A 16849-nucleotide genomic window follows, 5' to 3' on the forward strand; every position below is an offset into this window, starting at 1 on the left:
ACTTTTTTCGGATGAAAGCAAATTTTGCATGTCATTCAGAAATCAAGGTGCCAGAGTCTGGAGGAAGACTGGGGAGAGGGAAATGCCAAAATGCCTGAAGTCCAGTGTCAAGTACCCACAGTCAGTGATGGTCTGGGGTGCCATGTCAGCTGCTGGTGTTGGTCCACTGTGTTTTATCAAGGGCAGGGTCAATGCAGCTAGCTATCAGGAGATTTTTGAGCACTTCATGCTTCCATCTGCTGAAAAGCTTTATGGAGATGAAGATTTCATTTTTTCAGCACGACCTGGCACCTGCTCACAGTGCCAAAACCACTGGTAAATGGTTTACTGACCATGGTATTACTGTGCTCAATTGTCCTGCCAACTCTCCTGACCTGAACCCCATAGAGCATCTGTGGGATGTTGTGAAGAGAAAGTTGAGAGACGCAAGACCCAACACTCTGGATGAGCTCAAGGCCGCTATCGAAGAATCCTGGGCCTCCATAACACCTCAGCAGTGCCACAGGTTGATTGCCTCCATGCCACGCCGCATTGAAGCAGTCATTTCTGCAAAAGGATTCCCGACCAAGTATTGAGTGCATAACTGAACATAATTATTTGAAGGTTGACTTTTTTTGTATTAAAAACACTTTTTTTTTTATTGGTCGGATGAAATATGCTAATTTTTTGAGATAGGAATTTTGGTTTTTCATGAGCTGTATGCCAAAATCATCAATATTAAAACAATAAAAGGCTTGCACTACTTCAGTTGTGTGTAATGAATCTAAAATATATGAAAGTCTAATGTTTATCAGTACATTACAGAAAATAATGAACTTTATCACAATATGCTAATTTTTTGAGAAGGACCTGTACAAGGAACTCCTAACCTCTGTGATTGCCAACAATGGTTTTGCCACCAAGTACTAACTCGTGTTTTACGAAGGGGTCAAATACTTATTTCACTCAGTAAAATGCAAATCAATTGATAACTTTTTTTTTAAATGCGTTTTTCTGGATTTTTTGTTGTTATTCTGTGTCTCACTGTTAAAATAAACCTACCATTAAAATTATGGACTGATATTTTGTCAGTGGGCAAACGTGCAAAATCAGCAGGGGATCAAATACTTTTTTCCTTAACTGTACACGGTCGCCACATACCTGAAGGCTAAGCCACATCATACGGTATCCCCCAATTCAAACTAAATGGTGCAAAAAGTTCAGTTCAAAGCTGGGCCACCTTTTAACCCTTGTCAGATTTCCTTAGTCTATTTTTTATAGTCACAGCAAGCACAAATCTGTCACATTGGGTTATATAGTCTGATCACTAACTGAGTTCCTGATTGCATTTCCAACGCATGCTATGGCTCTGTATGACTTAGGTAAGCAAATACCTTTGATTAGTTTTTCTTAGCTTCTAAAAAGGCCAGAGTATTATTAGATTTAAGAGACCATTTTTAGAAACTTTCTTTCAATAAGCAATCACACTTTTAAAGCTGAACCTCATGCAGGCAGCTAACTAAATACACTAAAAGCTGCAATACAAAATATAATCAATTTGCAGTTCTGTTCAGCCAGCCTTGCCATCCCAACATGCCTGCCACACAGCTAGATACTATACTAACAACTAAAGATATTCTCGCTCTCTCTCTATATTACACACACACATATATATATATATATATATATATATATATATATATATATATATATATACACACACATACACACACACTTTAGGTTCTGTATACCACCGGAATAAAAAGAAAACAAAACAATTCAAATTAATTTGAAGTGAAAACTTTCAGCTTTAATTCAAGGGGTTAAACAAAAATATCAAGTAGAAATTTTAGGAACTGCAACCATTTTTGTACAGAGTACCACCATTTTTGGGAGCTCAAATGTAACAGGACATATGAATTTAAATCATGAATAAAATGTTCATTTTTAATATTTTGTTGAGAATCCTTTACTGCCAATGAGTGCCTGAAGTCTGGAACCCATGGACCAAAGACTGAGTCTCCTCCTTTCTGATGCTTTGCCTGGGCTCGAACTGCAGCGGTCTTCAGTTTTTCTTTGTTTGTGGGTCTTTCTGCCTTTAGTTTTGCCTTCAGCTAGTGAAATGCACGCTCAATTGGGTTAAGATCAGGTAAATAACTCGGCCATTGTAGAATATTCCACTTCTTTTCCTTCAAAAGCTCCTGGGTTGCTTTTGCAGTGTGTTTTGGATCATTGTCCATCTGTACTGTGAAGCACTGTCCAATCAACTTTGCTGCTTTTGGCTGAATTTGGGCTGACAGTATATCTCTAAACACTGCAGAATTCATCTGGCTGCTTCTGTCTTCTGTTACATCATCAATAAACACCAATGACCCAGTGCCACTGGAAGCCATGCATGCCCATGCCATCACACTGCCTCCACCATGTTTTACAGAGAACGTTGTGCGTTTTGGATTATGAGCTGTTCCAAGCCTTCTCCACACGTTTTTCTTCCCGTCATTCTGGTAGAAATTAATCTTAGTTTAATCTGTCCAAAGAACACCTTTTCCAGAACTGGTCTGGCTTTTGTAGATGTTTTTTGGCAAAGTCTTATCTGGCTTTTCTATTCTTCAGGCTTATGAAGGGTTTGCACCTTGTGGTGAACCCTCTGTATTTGCTCTCGTCAAGTCTTCTCTTGATTGTAGACTGACAATGATACGCCCACCTAACCATAATGTCCTAGAGGTGTTCTATTGGATTTAGGTCAGGCGAGCGTGGGGGCCATTTAATAGTCGCAATTCCTTCATCCTCCAGGAACTGGCTGCATACTCTCGCCACATAAGGCTGGGCATTGTCGTGCACCAGGAGGAACCCAGGGCCCACTGCACCAGAGTAGGGTCTGACAATGGGTCAGAGGATTTCATACCGATACCTAAAGGCAGTCAGGGTGCCATTGTTCAGCTTGTAGAGGTCTGTGCGTCCCTCCATGGATATGCCTCCCCAGACTTCTTTGGTCGACCATGGTGAGGCCTGTTCTGAGGGGAACCTGTTCTGTTAAAACCCTGTATGGTCTTGGCCACCATGCTGCAGCTCAGTTTCAGGGTCTTGGTAATCTTCTTATAGCCTAGGCCATTTTTATGTAGAGCAACAATTATTTTTTTCAGATCCTCAAAGAGTTCTTTGCCATGAGATGCCATGTTGAACTTCCAGTGACCAGTATGAAAGAATGAGAGCGATAACACCAAATTTAACACACCTGCTCCCCATTTACACCTGAGACCTTGTAACACCAATGAGTCACATGACACTGGAGAGGGAAAATGGCTAACTGGGCCCAATTTGGTCATTTTCACTTAGGGGTGTACTCACTTTTGTTGCCAGCGGTTTAGATATTAATGGCTGTGTGTTGAGTTATTTTGAGGGAACAGCAAATGTACACTGTTATACAAGCTGTACACTCACTACTTTACATTGTAGCAAAGTGTAATTTCTTCAGTGTTGTCACATGAAAAGATATAATAAAATATTTACAAAAATGTGATGGGCGTACTCACTTTTGTGAGATACTAATTATATATATATATATATATATATATAAAGAGCTATATATATATATATATATATATATATATATATATACAGTGGGTACGGAAAGTATTCAGACCCCCTTAAATTTTTCACTCTTTGTTATATTGCAGCCATTTGCTAAAATCATTTAGGTTCATTCTTCTTCCTCATGAATGTACACATAGCAGCCCATACTGACAGAAAAACACAGAATTGTTAACATTGTTGCAGATTTATTAAAAAAAGAAAAACTGAAATATCACATGGTCCTAAGTATTCAGACCCTTTGCTCCGTATTTAGTAGAAGCCCCCTTTTGATCTAATACAGCCAGGAGTCTTTTTGGGAAAGATGCAACAAGTCTTTCACACCTGGATTTGGGGATCCTCTGCCATTCCTCCTTGCAGATCCTCTCCAGTTCTGTCAGGTTGGATGGTAAACGTTGGTGGACAGCCATTTTTAGGTCTCTCCAGAGATGCTCAATTGGGTTTAAGTCAGGGCTCTGGCTGGGCCATTCAAGAACAGTCACGGAGTTGTTGTGAAGCCACTCCTTCGTTATTTTAGCTGTGTGCTTAGGGTCATTGTCTTGTTGGAAGGTAAACCTTCGGCCCAGTCTGAGGTCCAGAGCACTCTGGAGAAGGTTTTTGTCCAGGATATCCCTGTACTTGGCCGCATTCATCTTTCCCTCGATTGCAACCAGTCGTCCTGTCCCTGCAGCTGAAAAACACCCCCACAGCATGATGCTGCCACCACCATGCTTCACTGTTGGGACTGTATTGGACAGGTGATGAGCAGTGCCTGGTTTTCTCCACACATACCGCTTAGAATTAAGGCCAAAAAGAGACCAGAGAATCTTATTTCTCACCATCTTGGAGTCCTTCAGGTGTTTTTTAGCAAACTCCATGCGGGCTTTCATGTGTCTTACACTGAGGAGAGGCTTCCGTCGGGCCACTCTGCCATAAAGCCCCGACTGGTGGAGGGCTGCAGTGATGGTTGACTTTCTACAACTTTCTCCCATCTTCTGACTGCATCTCTGGAGCTCAGCCACAGTGATCTTTGGGTTCTTCTTTACCTCTCTCACCAAGGCTCTTCTCCCCCGATAGCTCAGTTTGGCCGGACGGCCAGCTCTAGGAAGGGTTCTGGTCGTCCCAAACGTCTTCCATTTGAGGATTATGGAGGCCACTCTGCTCTTAGGAACCTTAAGTGCAGCAGAAATCTTTTTGTAACCTTGGCCAGATCTGTGCCTTGCCACAATTCTGTCTCTGGGCTCTTCAGGCAGTTCCTTTGACCTCATGATTCTCATCTGACATGCATTGTGATCTGGAAGGTCTTATATAGACAGGTGTGTGGCTTTCCTAATCAAGTCCAATCAGTATAATCAAACACAGCTGGACTCAAATGAAGGTGTAGAACCATCTCAAGGATGATCAGAAGAAATGGAAAGCACCTGAGTTAAATATATGAGTGTCACAGCAAAGGGTCTGAATACTTAGGACCATGTGATATTTCAGTTTTTCTTTTTTAATAAATCTGCAACAATGTCAACAATTCTGTGTTTTCCCATCAATATGGGGAGCTGTGTGTACATTCATGAGGAAGAAGAATGAACTTAAATGATTTTAGCAAATGGCTGCAATATAACAAAGAGTGAAAAATTTAAGGGGGTCTGAATACTTTCCGTACCCACTGTATTATATATATATATAGCACTATATATATCTGGAGCAAATTGGATCATGCTTTATTTTTATTTTTGCCTTCCTCTGGATCAACGGCGTGTATTTGATAGTGTATATGGAGGTTCTCTATTTGAGTGTGTTGGTCTTTTTTTTTCTTTATGCTTTAACTGGATGGACTTGTGGCTTTTTCAACCAGATTAAAGTGATGATGAAGTCTTTTTTTTTTTTTAAGAACAAACATGTTATACTTACCTGCCCTGCGAATTGGTTTTGCACAGGGCAGGCTGGATCCTCCTCTTTTCGGGTCCCCCTTTACTGCTGCTAGCCCCTTCCTTCAGTCCAGTGTCCCCACAGCAAGCAGCTTGCTATGTGGGCACCCAAGCCGAGCTGCAGCTCCGTTTGTCCATTCAGCCAGGGAGCTGCCGTTCAGTCCCACACCCTCTCTTTCCTGAATGGCTGACTGACTTTGATTGACAGCCAGGGGAGAAAATGGCGCAGCTGCTGTGTCTCAGCCAATCAGGAGGGAGATTCCCGGACGGCCAAGGGATTTGTGGACATTGCTGGACAGAGATGGGTTTCAGGTAAGGGAGTGCTGGGAAAGCTGCTTCACACAGAAGGCTTTTTATCTTAATGCCTAGAACTAGAGATCGACCGATATAGTTTTTTTTAATACCGATACCAATATTCGCCTTCCTATCCACTAAATCATGGACTGAGAGTGCCCCGACCTGTGTCCAGGGGACCGTGGAGAGAGGAGCCAGAAATGGAGCACTGAAAAGCAGGATGGAGAAGGATTATGCAGAGGAGATCCCGGAGCCGCTAGAAAGAACGTCTGTTCACATGTCGCATCAGGCCACGCCGCCCCCTCTGCCATGGTGTTTTTATCCCGGTAGTCCAGGGATTTATACAGATCTATATACATTTGTTTGTATCATGTTGACTTTTATATACACCAGTCACTATTGCTGTGTCTTTTTAATAAAATTGTTAAAACAACTTGTAAAATTTTACATACTTTGTTGACATTATACTTTTTCACTTTGATGGTAAAAATATAGTTAGGCCAGTAAAGTCCCACTTAGGGGGTTTCCTTCCCATCTTTTTCTATATTATCGGGATGTAGGCCTTACCCTCTGATCAATCATACCCTCATTTTCCCAGCTAAAGGTAAAGGCTGACTTAGCCGCATTGAGGGGCCAATAGACAGGGTCATGTATTGTAAAATCTTGGATGAGAGCCTTCTTCCCTCAGCCAGAACACTGAAGATGGGATGGGTCTTCCAACATGACAATGACCCAAAACATACTGTCAAGGCAACAAAGGAGTGGCTCAAGATGAAGAACATTAAAGGTCATGAAGTGGCTTAGCCAGTCTCCAGACCTTATTCCTTTAAAAAAATGTATGAAGGGAGCTAAAACTTTGAGTTGCCAAGCGACAGCCAGGAAACCTCAAGGATTTAGAGACAATCTGTAACCTCAAGGATTTAGAGACAATCTGTAAAGAAGAATAGACCAAAATCCCTCCTGAGATGTGCGCAAACCTGGTAACCAACTACAAGAAACATCTTACCTCTGTGCTTGCAACAAGAGTTTCTCCACCTAAGTCATGTTTTGCTTGGGGATCAAATACTTATTTTAGCCACTGAACTGCAATTTAATTTTTAACATTCGTATCGTGTTTTTTCTGGATTTATGGTTGATATTATGTCTCTATCATTTATACACCTATAATAAAAATTATATACCCTTAATTTCTTTGTAAGTGGGCAAACTTACAAAATCTGCAGGGGATCAAATAATTAAATTTCCCCCACTGTAAGTGGGAACATGTACTATTAAGCCAAAGAAAAAAAAAAATTCAAAGCGGATATCCCGGTTTCAATACAAGCTCAGCTTTAATCACTCATCAGCTTCTTGGATATCCTTGGGATTACCACAAAGGCGATTCTAATCTCTAGATCCCAGTTCTACTCAGCCCCTGACATATCTGGCCTGGCTTTATGCTGAGAACTGGAACCTCCCACCAAGTTCTATATTTTTTAGATGCCTTACAAGAAAGCAGCAATAGATAGGGGTGCCAATGATCTGCACAAACAATAGTGATTTGTCATTACTGGTATACGTCAATTTGTGTGCAGGGGGTTTTCATTTTATGACTATCATGAACGTTTTATTTAACTAGTTGTTGTTTGCCTGTCATAATACGCAACTCACTCCCTGCCATTTGCTTCACTCCTACTGCTGAATTCTCCTTAATATTTTATCAATGAACAGAATGCTATTTAAAACATCTGTTGGGTAAGTCTTAGCAGCAACAACCAATTTACTGTGTGGTTGTAAGCAAATAAGTTAATGAAAAATGTAGACAACACCCAAAATGTTCAAAAGAACCATTTGATGTTGAGAGTGTCTAAGGAAGACCTTTCAGCACAGCCTATATCAACCAATAAGATTCTTCCTTTCACATCCTGGCTGGCAGTGCATGCTGGGATGTGCTAAGCTTTAACAGCTGAAGAGCCTTTAGGTTGCCCATACAAACAAAAGTCCGAATCCAATGTTCCTAGAGAAATGCAAAACAGGATGGAGCAGATGTCTGCAGAGATGTGCAGAAGAAGCCAAAATAAAAGTATCCTGGAATGTTGGTGTAAATTGATCAAAGGTTTCCTGCTAATCAGACTTGGCCTTACAATAATATATAAATATAGCTACACTAGTTCCTCATCCAGACACTACGGAATAAATTCCCCACTAAAGAATCAATGTGCTTTAGCTTCGTAGGGGTAGAATGACAGCAACTTAGAATAGACTGTGTTTAAAAACCAGAAAACAGCAGCCTTATTACACCAATCATTAAGAGAACTTCAAATGTTTACCGAACACATCTTTTAATGTACAAGGTGCAAAACATCATGTTAAAATAAACCTATAGACCTGAGATCACCAAGTATTTTGTCAGCTCCCTAATACTAATAAAGCCCTTAGTGATCAGGTATCGTTTACATGGTCTATGGCGGCATCCAGGAACACTCAATCGGCAAACAGACGAATTTGCGGGGCATTTGGCAGGATGTTCGTCAGCCGAGCACCTTACAATGCACTGCACAGTGCATTCTAAGCTTTGCCCAATCAGGGCATAATGAAAAGCTGGTTAAGGAGCGGGCTGGGAACTAGGCCGCTGCATCCTTAAAGGAGATGTACAGCCAAAGCTCTTTTGGCTGTACATCTCCTATGGATCATAGGAGTGCAGTATGTTTTGCACTTCTTGTGACCCGCAGGCTGAGGTCCGCTCTCTGCTGACATCACAATTGTCGATCCAGGCACAGTGTCATCATGACTACGGAGAGGGGATCTGCCAGGTGCCTGGCCCGACAACTGGCTCAGCCTCTCAGCGAGCCACTGAGAGCCTGAGCCAGCCACTACCCGCCCCTCCACAGCTCAGCGCTCCAATGAGCGAGGAGGGGTCTAAGCAGAGAGCTGCTGACTGACCATCAGCAGCTCTCTGCTCAGGGAGCAGGCAGAACTGAGCAATCCGCGGTGTTCGATCACTCGATTCTGAGGGCAGAGGCGCCAGGGGACCGATGCTGCATCCAACTAGGTAAGCATAAATGAGGAAAAAAAAAAAAAAGGAAACTCCCATACTTCTCTTTTCAACAGATGAGTCATCAGCTGTCAACGGGCTTTCCGATAAGTCACCTGCCCGCAGATGCCCCCAACCACAGTCCAGGGTTGTTGGGAAGAGCTCCTTGTCCTCATCAACTTGGGGACAAGGTGCTTTGGGGTGAGGCAGAGCACCCCCCCCCCATGTTTAGGGCTTGTGGTGATCTCCTCCCCTCCCCCCTTTCCTGACCTGCCAGGCTGCATGCTTGGATAAGGGTCTGGTATGGATCTTGGGGGGGGCACTCCGTTTTTTATTTTGCCGGCAATAGAAAAATGTGGAGAAACAAAAAGGCGTGGGTCTCTGGCTCCCCCACCCAGACCAGGCACTTTGAGCCTGGCAGGGATATTAAGGGGAACCCCATGCCGTTTTTTTCACATTTTGTCTATTGCCAGCAATGGTATTGTATTGTCTGCAATTTAAATGTAATTTTCTTTTTTTTTGTCAGTTTTGCCGCAGTAGGCTCTATACATGGTACAGATGCGCCACTTTACAGGCAGACTAAGGGGACCCCCCCAGGCACAATATTTAAAGGAATTATTATATCCTTTTTATCGCCAATAATTTACATATAAGCCTTCAAAATTGGGAGTTTTGATTTTCAAGTTCGGGTCCCATAGACAATAATAGAGTGCGTGGCTAGGGCCTGAACTTTTTACATGTTTGGGAGTTTTGGTGCGAATCGAACTGGGGGGGGGGGGGTTGTTTCGGCCCAGCTCTACAACTGAGGTACAATACCCTTAGACCTTCAGATAGGAGTCTGGGGACACAGATGTCAATTTGTCTTTTAGATATTTTAATGGAAAAATGGTCGGCTAGACTACATGCACACTGGTCGTTTGACAAGTGAGGGAATTTCTGATGTTTTTGGGCACCTGGAGGCACAGGTGCAACCTGCAATCCTGTTGCTAGCAGCCTGTCAACATCTATGGCAGCCTGAATTATTCAGCGGCTAGACCTGTGCTACTATGCACTTGTGCCTCCGGAGTGCCCAAAAGTGCCAGGAATTGATGCATGTGGGGCAAAACAGCCAGTGTGCATGAGGCCTTATGCTGGCCATACATTATACAATCTTCCTTTAGATTTAGCAAAACCACATATGAGGTCAAACAAAAACACTTTCAACATGTATGCAATCAAGGCAGGCCCCTGCACTACCACCTACCTAAATATTGTTGCTGACCAAGTATAATACGTCATGGAAATGGTATTCCCTGATTGCAGTGGTCTCTTTGAGCAGGATAATGTGCCCTGCCACACTGCAAAAATGGCTCAAGAATGGTTTGGGGAACACAACGAGTTCAAGGTGTTGACTTAGGCTCCACATTCTCCAGATCTCAATCCATTTGAGCATCTGTGGGATGTACTGGAAAAACAAGTCCAATCCATGGAGGCCCCACCTCGCAACTTACAGAACTTATAGGATGTACCATTGATGGCTTGGTGCCAGATAACACAACATACTATCAGAGGTCTAGTGGCATCCATGCCTCGAAGAGTCAGGGCTGTTTTGGTGACAAAAGGAGGTCCTACACAATATTAGATGATCGTAAAGGTATGGCTAATTGGTGTACATGCCCAGTTTGTAGAGAAACAGTGCTGATCTGTTTTTGGTTATCAGGCAGTGTTCGATGGACTGTGGCTATGCACAGTTTTCCACAAAAAACTGTTCTATAAACATTTAGGACTTACACAAAGCAGGTCATTCACTATACAATATGACTGTAGTAAAGAAATTAAAAACGAATTAGGTTGACCCTCACATTAAACAATCCATTCAATACTAATGCACGCATTCAAGACTATTGCATATGGTCAGAGAATTACACATACACCAAATACCACAGTGACACTATGAGTGAAAAACATGCATCCTTGCTTAAAGTGGTTGTAAACCTCAGACATGAAATATGAACAAAGCATATCCCTCTATAGTGTACTTGTCTCAATCTAGAGCACTAGGTGTCACTTTTGTCTGCAGCTTTGTGCCTCTGTTATCAGCATGAATCACTTCAGACACATTTTCACAACACCAAGAGACAGGTGGTGACAGGGAAGAGAGACCTCCAGCTGATTGACAGTCTCAGCTCTGTTCCTGTGAGCTGTGTGGAGGGGAGCGTCTTTCCTCCCTCCAATCAGCTCTTAGAGCTCTCCTCACTGAGCTCTGCAGAGAGTAACTTCAGCTCTCGCCCCCTTTTTTCTGAACTCTCAGACAAGCTTTATATTTCAGCACTTTGAACGAATGTAGAGAAGAAAATACTGCAAATAAATAAGGCACAACTTAAGTAGGAGGGTTTGTTTTCTCTGTGTATCACCGGAGGCCAGTCACTTCACTGGCTATATGTAAGGGCTTACAACCACTTTAAAAGATACATTTTGCATTGTGCGTGTTTAAATTTCAAAAAAATAGCACACAGCAAATAAAAAAGTACATATCTGGAGTCGACAGCTTGTAAAGTGTCACTAAAAGCAATGTTTTTTTTAATTTTGGGTAGAGTGGAGAGGGACTAGAATATCAGTCAGCTTATATTGCGGTCTGTGGCCCCCGTTCGGGAGATACCCCCTATTTTTCCTGTTTACTATTCTCATTGAAAATGAAAAAAAAAAGGAAAATCACAAATTTTGTGTTGACATCAGAAAAGTAAGAGGCAAAATCTTCCAATAGGGACACTAGTTCTGGTGACATCCCAGGACTCCATCACTTTGGAGGGATTTCCTCTCACTTCCTGTTTTGGCTACAGGGCAGGAAGTGAAGGGAAATCTCCACAATAGGGCACAAATTTCCAAAAAATAAAAATCTGGCAGGGGTTATAACACTCTCTTTTTATTCTTTTTTGTAAGGCTAGCTTTCCAACATACTAACTATGACAGAAAATGCAAATTTAAATGTAGATGAAAAAGGGTGAAGGCGCCCAGTTGCTATAATTTACACTGAGGAAGGTGACCTGCTGCCCCATTTAGGTGTGTGTACACCAATAAACAAAATGGAAAATAAACAAAGTGGGCGCTGGTGCTTGTGTATATAAATGATAATCTAGTGTCAATCAATATTTGAAATTCCCAAAAGATTAAAATAAATCAATATTCAAATAATTGTGAATAGTGCTCAAATAGGGCCAGTGTACTGAATATACTATAAAGTGTGCCCAACCTGTATAAATACTGTGCTGGAGTGATTTTTAAACAAAAAGTGATATTACACACACACACGTGTGAAATGCAATACATATGAGTGCCACAATTAGTGAATATACAAAATATTTTGTGCAAGTTTCTGTGAACACAGTATCATTTATCTACACACAAGCACCAGCGCCCACTTTATTTATTTTCCATTTTAGAATTTATCAAATAATTAAAATGTGTACTTAAAACCAAAATAACTGTGGGTATATTTAAGGATTAGAAAGGTCTGTTTTTTGTTTTTTTTAATTGCAGTCTAGGTCTCTGCAGGAAGGATTCGCCCCGGTGGTCACCAAGTGAGAAATCCAAAATTTTACAGTTGTCACTTGAATAGGATGTGGATACCTTCCAAAACTGGACACCTGTTCTAGTGACAATTGTCCAAGCATGGATTTTTCCTCACTTTAAAGCGGAGTTTCCGCCTCAAAAATCGAAAAAATCGATTTTGGGCCATCCGCTTGCTGAAGGCCACCTGAAAAAGAAATGGATGCTCCCAATTTTTTTTTTTGGTCACTTACTTTGATATTGAAGAAAATATACTCACCTTCCTTCCACTTCCTGCCACTGCGGCTGCGGCCTGCGCCGTCACTTCCGGTTTGCGATGACTCCTGGGAGCTGAACGTCATCGCTCCCAGGAGTCAATGCGGCTGCACAGGCCCCGCTTGTCACTTCCGGTGCAAGCACGGCATTCCCTGCTAAACAGCTTCTGGGCATGCCCAGAAGCTGTGCAGGGATGCCGCGCCTGCCCCGGAAGTGACGAGCAGGGCCGGTGCAGTGCATTGTGGGACTCCGACGTCACCGAAGAGGCCGCAGAAGAGTACGCACTGGCTTCAGCTGCCTACACCTGAGATGGCAGCGCTGGAGAAGAACTTTTCAAGGTAAGTAGTTCTCCTTACAGGTAAGTGCGACCCGGGACAGTTCAGAGGCTATCCATTGTGGAATGTACTAGCCCTGACTGTCTCGGGGTATTTTTATCTAAATTTGAACCCTGAGGCCGGAACTCCGCTTTAAGAAGACTTCCACTCACTTTCTGTTGTGTCTCTAGGACAGGAAGTGAAAGGAATACGCTACAATGGGACAACTCCTTCCCTCACACAAAAAAATTACAGTTTTTTTTTTTTTTACAACAAAGGTCTATTTTAAGATCTAATTTAAGACACCCAAAGATATGCTCATAACATCCTCCCAGTATAAAGAATACCAAAATTAAGGTCCAGTTTCCCAAGTTCTCTGAGTAGCTTATATGAGAATCTACTGACATTACTGAGAATTTGTTCACATAAAGGCCAGCACTGGGAATATCTGAACTATTGATAACCATCGCATCAGCAGCTGTTTGCTAAATATACACCCTGGTCGAGTGAACAGACAAAAAGAGCATAAGATCAAACGTCTCTTGTTTTCACTTTACCTTCTACCATGTGGATGGGCTCCTTTCCACCACCATGTGCCAGCATCTCCCTGCGATAGCGTTCTCCCATCACCCTGCGGACAAGACAGATCCTGTTACTGCCACCTGCATGCTCAGTTCTCATAAGGACATGCTGTGATAAGTTTCTTATTTCCTGACTGATACAGATTTAATGAAGCCTGCCCCCATGACACAATCACAGCCTTCATTCTTCAGAGACCTCAGGAAGAGTTCCTGCCATCTCAAAAAACTTGCTGCTGAATGATGGCCACTGTACTGGGTCCCAAAATGTGAAGATTCATTTGCATACACCCAACAAAGGAACAAGCTCACATTTCATCTGCTTTGTAAGAGTCAATAAAATCTAAACTTTATGAAGAATAATTCACAGAATTAAAGCTGAAGTTTAGGGATTTATTTATTTTATCAGCAACAGGGATAGTACTTCCCTGAAGGACGAGTGTCCACTGTGCTGGTGGCTGCTCTGTTGCCTAAAACCTTCTGTCCCCTGGATACCCCTGCAGCTGTGATTTTCCCAAGGCTGTGAGGGTTAATATGAGTGGTTTCACCTTTCGCAAGCATTTGTTAAAAAGTGTCTACTATGCCTGTCCTTTCCAACCCTATGCCACATTTATAGAAACTGTGCTTTTGACATTTATGGCTGTGTGGCTTATGGCTGTGTGTTGAGTTATTTTGGAGGGGACAGCAGGTTTACATTGTTATACAAAGTTGTACACTCACTTTAGATGGTAAAAAAATGTGAGAGGTGTACTCACTTTTGTGAGATACTGTATGAATTTTTAACTTAATATTTAGCCATTTGCCTGGAATTAAGCTTTAAAGCTCTAATTCAAAATATTGGTTGGGTCTATACTTCAAGAGGTTTCTGCTGTGCCACCTGTGACAGGCACTCGTCATAAGTGCTGAGTATGACTACTTTTTCAATCCGACCCCCCCCCCCCCCCTCCTTCTGCCATTCACAGAAGCTGTACTATCTGTTCCCCCAGCAAAAATTGCTTTATGAATAGAGAATAGGAGGATTAATGGGAGGTCTGCCTCCTCCATTCAGCTGTTTCAATGTAGCTGCATTTCTGATCTGGGATTCTGAGAAGTACAGGAAAAAAACTGGACAGGTACCCAGAATGTTACTAAAATGACAGGTTAGCTATAATAACTGCAATGTGGTTACAAAAGTAATGGATCCTCCCATTACAGAATGAAGCAGTGTATATCCCTTACCGGTTAAATGGGTTTTTCATGAAGCACTGTCTCCACACCATGGATGCAACGGCCCGAGACATTAGATATGAATAGTACTTGGCTCCATATCCAGCAAGATGGCTAAATCTCAGTTGCCAGGCCTGCCATAAGAAATAGAGTAAGGTAATATATTAATGAACTACAGATATTCTAACAGGATCACATATATAAAGACTGAAGAACCCAGTAAAAAGGTTCCAACAATTACACTCATTTTGAAACAAAACATATAACAACTGCATATTTTTCTTTTACTCTCACTACCTGTCCCCCACTTGTAGGCATCTAAAAAAGACTTACAGTGTAAGATGTTCTTTTTTGTGGTGCATTCCTGTATGCCAAAGTGAATGTGTACCATCTATAGGTAATTACAACATCTCAAAGAGATCACACTGCTTTGTTAAAGCATTTTTGTTCTGTCCCAAAAGTTTGGCACTATGTTGTTTATGGCACCAAACACTGTTACCAAAACAAGAATCCGCTGGTGCATCAACTTTGTAAAATTTTGTGAAAGTGTGAACCGATGACCAGGTGTCTGATGGCAAAAGTCTAGAACCCTCTAATGGCTTTAGTGGAATGGGTCGCAACGGGAAAGGGAGGTAACTGACGTCTCATGGTGTAACGCCCCGTACACACGCACAGATTGTTGGCCGCAAATTGTCGGCCAACGTCCGATTGGCCGATTGTAGGCTTGTTAGTATGATGCTTCCGACAACCAACTGCGAATTTTCGGCCGAAAAAAATCTGGTGTGCATGCTATAAAATTTTTGTTGGCCAACAACAGAATGGCCGATTGTTCCTCAGTCAGTACAGATTTCGGCAGACAAAAATCAGATGAGCAAGACTGGGCATGCTCAGAGAAGAAAAAACACAAGGAAAGTCAACCATCACATGACATCACTTCTGAAGTTGGTTTTTGTTGGCCAACAAAAGTCCAGTGCAGGTCTAGAGCACATTTCAACCAACAAACAACACTGGACAAAAGACAGCCGATCGGTCGGCCAACAATTTGTGCGTGTGTACGAGGCTTAAGTTTGACCAAACGTCTGTCTAATCCATTGTGAGATAGCTGCTGAGGTGACTGCCTGACAAATGCATCCTAAAGAAATTGCACTTCGTAGTTTAGATGTCATTTGGACTGTGTGATCCACAATACTCAGGACATCAAAGGGATTTCTATCAACAATCGCTACTTTAACTCCCTTTGGGGTTGACAAACCAACTGTCACCCAACCCCTGACTACTATCTCTCCCTAACATGCTCATGAGAAATGAGACAACTCCTATGTAGTTGGATGAGGCACCACATTTCCTGGCTAGGCAGAATCACATCCATTCAATCTTACTTTAGTTTTTAATGTTCCCAATGAAAATCCCATTAACCAATCTGAATAAACTCCAACAAGACTTTTTCCCCTTTTACCTGGGGGTACCACAGACACTATGGTTTTAGAGAAAACATTTAGGCTCCATTCACACTTGTGTAACTTCAAAATCGTGTGATTTCCATTGCAAATCTACTGTGCGACTCGATGGGACTTTGGACGAATGAGACTTTGGCTTTGACCATGTGAGTGCGTGTGTTCTACAAAGTCACACACAAGTCGCTTGTATATCATTCAGGTGTGACTTTTGAGGGTTTATATTGAAGTCTATGACCCTCATGTCACATGAAAGTCGGACCAAAGTAGTGCAGGAATTACTTTAAAGCTGCTGCGACGTTAAGTTGCACAGATATGAACAGTACCCATTTGAAAACATGGGGCGCAACTTGTCCTGTGAGTTAGGGGTCCAAAGTCGCATGACAATTTGCACAAGTGTGAATGGGGCCTTATACAGTCCTTCAAACGCAAGAGGGGGCTAGCATTCCCAGATTTACCAATATTTTTACTAATAGCTTCACGGATATTAGTACGCACCTGTCCTGAGACCAGTAATGCTATACTTACACTATAAAGTCAGAGATTGAAAAACTATAGATAGTCCTGGTCCATTGAAACTCCTTGCTTTCACACACCACAAGGTGATGCCATGAGAGTGTAAATCTATTTTACATAGGCAACATTTTTGATGTGTGGACCTAAAAGCTCTATCCTTTGCTACCCTAAGGTACTATAACAACTAGCATCTTGAACGTGA

The 16849-nt window shown here is 42.2% G+C and overlaps 1 protein-coding gene across 1 annotated transcript in view; it reads right to left on the reverse strand.

Annotated features, from left to right (window-relative positions):
• The window catches only part of MIPEP (mitochondrial intermediate peptidase), a gene marked incomplete at its 5' end in the record, with an annotated part of 213250 nt that overhangs the window by 35801 nt on the left and 160600 nt on the right, over positions 1 to 16849 (reverse strand). Inside the window, 2 exons of the mRNA XM_082246681.1 lie at positions 13451 to 13524; positions 14690 to 14811. Coding sequence (XP_082102807.1) covers positions 13451 to 13524; positions 14690 to 14811 — 196 coding nt within the window. The remainder of the gene's footprint in view (positions 1 to 13450; positions 13525 to 14689; positions 14812 to 16849) is intronic.

This window comes from Pelophylax lessonae, assembly GCF_965119305.1.
Source record: "Pelophylax lessonae genome assembly, chromosome: 2".
NCBI classification, from domain to species: Eukaryota; Metazoa; Chordata; class Amphibia; order Anura; family Ranidae; genus Pelophylax; species Pelophylax lessonae.